This window comes from Octopus bimaculoides, chromosome 4, assembly GCF_001194135.2.
Source record: "Octopus bimaculoides isolate UCB-OBI-ISO-001 chromosome 4, ASM119413v2, whole genome shotgun sequence".
In the NCBI taxonomy this organism is placed as follows: domain Eukaryota; kingdom Metazoa; phylum Mollusca; class Cephalopoda; order Octopoda; family Octopodidae; genus Octopus; species Octopus bimaculoides.
In genome coordinates this window covers 92194096-92200085 of record NC_068984.1, presented here as the reverse complement: position 1 = coordinate 92200085, position 5990 = coordinate 92194096, and the positions used below count along the sequence as shown (strand labels likewise).

Sequence of the window (5990 nt, the reverse complement as noted above, 5' to 3'; positions counted from 1 at the left end):
ACTGAACAATAATAATAATAATAATAATAATAATAATAATAATAATAATTATAATAATAATAATAATAATAATAATAATAATAATAATAATAATAATCAAGTTATTGAAATCAGAGAACTTGAACTGAAACACTCATACAAATATATATATTTGATGAAACTGATAAGGCATACCACACAGATATTAAGAGGAAGATGAAAAAATGTACTGGCTATCATATACAATAAAACGACAACATATGCATATACAGGAACCATCCAGGATAATCGACAGCTTAAAAATCAAAAAGTGGAAGATAAATAAATTGATGAAATTTGTGAGAAAAATTAAGAATCTATTAACAGTGTCTGATATAGTTGGATAGATCTAGCTGTACTTAGGGAGAACGAGGCCTAATAAGAACAAAACAAGAGAAAAAGTTTTTTTAAATTCATTGTGAAGAGAAAAATACCTCGACGTAAAAATTTTTTAAATGCGACTGAAAGTCATTACTCAAAAACTCTAACAGGAAAAGCAGAAACTAAAGATCAATTTATGTAAAGACAGTTAATACATACTCGCAAGTAACTACGAAAACAAAATAACTTGCCAAGTGCAAATATTATACACATGCACGATCGGTTCGGAAACAATGTCAACTAGACATTTCGTCGGGAAAAACGAAGCAGAAGTAGAATAAACATAGTAATTTTTATACTTTCTGGGTTTGCGAGAAGGAGCTCTGTACTTGTGGCATTCATAGTTCCTCAGAAATCAGTGCGACCAATGTTATTAACATCCCGCTTAAACTATTGCAAATCAACGCATGTAGGATAGAGTTGAGCAGAGAGGGATTCTCACGAAGTAACGCTCTGGGGAAGGAAGATTGGACGAAATGGTTAGTGCAAAGTCTGGGGGATTCAGATTCGACATTGATGGTCATATGTTAAGAGACAAGTAAATCAGGAATGCCTGAGGGAAGGTGGCACGTGACCAACCAGCTCCAAGGAACAGAAACCTTTGATCTTTTGTGGGCCTCATCTAAATTTTATAGAGTCTGTAATTGTTGGTATATGGAATATTATTTTGCCCCGAAGAGAAATGCCAGTCTTCGGGTGCGATCCTAGCTGCATTAAAGTTGTATTTTCCTATTAGTGATCATTTAAAACAATTGTAAGGGCTCAGGTATTATTTATGTTTAAAAAGAGTGAGGAGCTATGATGTTTTCGTGATATCCATAGTGCCTGTGTTTTTTGTTATTGAAAAAGTTCAAATTGGCATGACATTTGGTTGGAAAATGTTTGGTAAGAATAAAGAGTAGTATCATTTGCATAAGAATAAACATTGTTGGACGTGGCGGCGAGTATGTATGTACACATGCACACTTGTGTGAGCGCGCGCCTATACGTGTGCTTGTGTGAATATGTACATGGAGATAAAGATGTGCCCGTGTGTGTGTGAATGTGTGTGCGTGTGTGTGTGTGTGCATGTGTACCTTCGTGTGTGTATGCCTGTGAGTGTGAGCGTGTGTGTGTGTATGAGTGTGTGCGCGCTCGTGGATGTATGAATGTACATCTAAGCGCACATACATATTCGTATATGTACGGATGCATACACGCAGATATATGCCTGTACATATATACACATATATCCTACATCTACCACCCTTTCCTATTTCTCCCCAACCACACGACCCATTTCTTGTCCACCACGCGATCGATTTTCTATTCACCATGCAGTATTTTCCAACTAATTGTTGTCGCTGGATTATCATCATCAAACTGTCATACCGCGTGACCTTCTCCACCATTCGCAGGCTAAGGTCCAGTAATAAACATTAACACTCTTCAATCGAACTCTCATTCAGATATTCAGATCTCAATGGCCGAAGACTAGCTACATGCTTAAAATTCAAAATACCAAGATATCTGAATCAAACTGTTTTGATCTATCCATCTATCTATCTATCTATCTATCTATCTATCTATCTATCTGTCTGTCTGTCTGTCTGTCTGTCTGTCTGTCTGTCTGTCTGTCTGTCTGTCTGCCTGCCTGCCTGCCTGCCTGTCTGCCTGCCTGTCTGCCTGCCTGCCTGTGTGTGTGGGGGGAGGGTGATATTTGGGACTAATGGGTATATGTCAATTAATGCGTTGATGTCCTGGCACGGTTTGACTACTTGGAATCATCTGCAGTTATGGTATATTTCCGTTGGATCTACTTCAGGAATTCAGCAGTGTTAGCTGAGATAATAATCGATTAAGGAAGCAGAAGATGGATTTTGTACTAATCTTTATGACCGCCCGATCTCAAGATCTTTAGCGAGACACATTATGAATGAATGTACCTGATGTGATCCAGACTGCAAAATTAATGCAACACAATATGATGCAGAGCGTCCCACCCATGAGGGACAGAAACGATCGTCGTACAAAATAAAGGCTAATACCAAATGCGTCTTCTGTTTCCTTAATCGATTATATACATATATATAAATCTCTCCCTACACACACACATACACATATACACGTGAAGGAAAAGACTTTCATCACGTTGAGCGAAGAGTTTGTGTTCTCATTACTTTTAGTATGTCCTCCATTTCATATTCTGCGCCGGGCAATGATTTTTGTTTCATTCATGAGTGATGGGTTTAATATGAGATATAAAACTGCGTCTCAACCATCACATATGGGGAGGGGCGACCCCCAGGTATCAATCTCCCTATAGGTGTCGTCGACTGAAGTTGTACTGCCACGTGGTGCGTCTTTATATTGCAGTGTTTCTTTCCTGCTCGTTGATTTTTGCGATGACTGAATCGAAAGAACAGCGTGCTTCCGTGAAATTCTGTTTTCTGCTGGGGAAAACGAGAACCGAAACACTCGTCATGTTTCAGACAGCTTACAAGGACGGTGCTATGAGCAAAGCACAAGTTTACGAGTGATTTCTACGCTTCAGGAATGGTCACTTGTCACTTGAAGACCGACCTCGTTCAGGATGAACATCGACCTCTCGAACAAATGAAAATATCATGAATATTCATGAACTGATCTTGGAAGACCATCACCGAACAACTAACTGGTATATACTGGAGCTCCTACCAACGAATTTTGCTCCAGGAATTGCGAATGAAAAGAGTTGCAGCAAAATTTGTTTCGCTTGCTCACGAATATCAAAAGCAGTCAAGTTTGAATGTGTGTCGTGAACTAAAAGAACAGTTGGAAATTGATCTGGACCTTTCCTGAAGGTCATCACTGGTGACGAAAGCTGGTGCTACTGCTACGACCGGGAAACAAAGCAGCAATCAAATCAATGGAAGCATTCAATGTCACCACGCCCCAAAAGTGTGCGTCAAGTGAAGTTCAATGTCAAGACGATGCTGATTTGTTCCATCGATGCGAAAGGAATTGTCCACACAAAATTTGTTCTTCCTGGTCAAACTGTTAACCATATTTTACTTGGCAGTTCTGAAGCGTTTGTGAGACGCGCGTTGAGATGAAAAAACCCTACCTGTGGCAATTTGGCAAAGTGGAGAGTGGGGGTTTCATCACGACAATGCGCCTATGCACACCATCTTGAGTATGACAGTTTTTACCACTTTTTTCTGATATCCCGAATGAAGAAAGTCGTTAAAGGAGAACGTTTTGCAGATGTGGAAGAGGTGAAAAAAAAAAGACGGAGGCGTTAAAAGGTATCATTTTGCAAGAGTTTCAGGACTTGTTCGAACAGTGGAAAACATGTCTGGGCTGTTGCATTGCTTCAAATGGAGAATACTTTGAAGGCGATAAAAATGTAAACATGTAAAACTAGGTGAATAAAATAATATTGCAAAATTCTGATTTCTTTTTTGGTACGCCTCTCATCCTTAGCAACATCTGTATCTTTTTGGTGAGCTGAGGTAGGTAACTTTCAACAATTTTGTAATATGAACAGAATATTGAAAGCAGCAAATATTTTCCCAATGAACTGGAACATAGTAGTGCAGCAAATTTGGTCAAGGAAAAACACTGCAGTATTTTCTGAATTATTACTCGCATAAAATGACCTGCATTGAGATTACGCTAAATGTTTGCATATGGATGCAACATTTAGCTAAAATATAAAGACGACATCCAACTACATACATTTGTTTTTTAAATGTTAAAATTTCAAGAAATCTATCAAATATTTACAAGTACATTTGTAAATTACTACAAACCTGATTTGCTTCTAATCCAATATTCAAATTGTTGACGAAGTATTTAACAAAATTCAATTGTTTCTCAAAATCGCTCTTCCATATGCTGGTTGAAGAATCTAATACGAACACAATATCTGCTGCTTTATTGCATCGTACTGTAGATTTACCTAAAAAATAACACCAACAGCATCGTAAATTCCATGTAAAAAGACCAGCATTATAGTAATACGAACTAATGAAGGAACTTCGGCGTGGTTACTCAACCTTCTAGAAATTGCAGCCAAATCTGACTTATCTCAATAAATAAATTAATTAAAAAAATAAAAATAAAGAACAATGTAGTAGGTTATATATAAGCAATATCATACAAAAATCAATAAAAATAACTCACCATTGAAAGCTTCTGATTGTATTATGAATATCTGAAATGATCATAAACATAACATTAATACATCTCGAATAGGGAAATCGTCTTGAAGCTTAATATATTCTATTTCTAAACATAATTCTAAAATCACCGCACTACCTAAAACGTATCCACAATTATCTCATTATGGCGACGATACAGGAGTATGTATTGGATTTCCTTCCATAACTTACACCATTGTTCAAGGAAAACAGGTTTTGCGAGTAAGAATGTGTGCTATTTTTTATTTAGCTAGTAAAATGTGTGAGGAAGCAGTAAAGCTAGCAATGACATTTACCTTCAAAGATTTGGGGAGAATTCAAATATGCTTGTCTGTTATGAACCGGAAGTAATTAATGAATCAATTCGCTGAACAACTCATGAACCAGGGTGTTGGACAATTTTCTAACCGAAAGTAATTGCACACCAGTTTGAATTTTGATTGTGCCCGGTCACAAATCCGATGCTCCTCCGAGACAAGGCTATATCTTTATCTAATTTACAACATTCGATATTCCAAATTATATGGTGAACATTTGTACATTCGAACCTCTACTTTCCCTACAACTCAGCTTTGTCAACTGTACATCAGCAACAAATACTTCTATTTATTTGAAGTATTTTACATTTTCCAAAGTCATGGGTATAACATTCCAAATATCAGCAATTGTTCAACAAACTTTTATTTTGCATTAAAGTTGTCTATCTCTACTTATCTCCATCTCTCCACCAGAAATATATAGAAAGACAAAAGCTAATATGAGACTTTCTTTCGTGGTGATTATCGCAGTATAGTTTGTTCTAACAAAATATTCACGTTTGAGTGGGGATAATATTACTTCTCGGTATTAATACTGCCTCTGTCGCTAATATATATATATTTTGACAAGCTGACTGACTAATAGCAATGCCAGCGCCTGTTCTGACACTGTTTTTCTACATATCATTGACGGGAAGATGGATCGCTGGTACCTCTAGCGGTTGAGTGTCTCTATCATTGATGAGACTAAGGAAGGTCGAAATCACGTGATCTGGTGGTCTCGGCGCTATACGCGGCGGGGAATTATCTCGCTGCTAGCGATATAAGCAAGAGTGTATTTTGCATCAAAAGCCAATTGAAAGTTTCTCTCATGGTAACTACCGCAATATAGTTTGTTCTAACCCAACATTCACGTTTAAGTGGGGATAAATATTACTTCTCAGTTATCCTCGCGGTAAAACTTGCCAAGGAACTTGACAAAAACACACTAAAAACCAACCAACATAATAACACACCCAACCCCAAAATACTTCCATACATCTCCACCCATAACCCCAATAACATCGAAGCATTCACCACAATTAAACAAAACCTCCCCTTACTCACCACAGACCCGAAAATGAACAATATCATTAATACACACAAAGTCCTTAAATGCAAAAGGCAACAC

The 5990-nt window shown here is 37.4% G+C and overlaps 1 protein-coding gene across 1 annotated transcript in view; it reads right to left on the bottom strand.

Moving 5' to 3' along the window:
* Positions 1-5990, bottom strand: part of LOC106879865 (cartilage matrix protein) — a 54123-nt gene that overhangs the window by 45056 nt on the left and 3077 nt on the right. Inside the window, exons 2-4 of the mRNA XM_052967643.1 lie at positions 4546-4576; positions 4173-4321; positions 2962-2983 (exon numbers count right to left, since the gene is read on the bottom strand). Coding sequence (XP_052823603.1) covers positions 2962-2983; positions 4173-4321; positions 4546-4576 — 202 coding nt within the window. The remainder of the gene's footprint in view (positions 1-2961; positions 2984-4172; positions 4322-4545; positions 4577-5990) is intronic.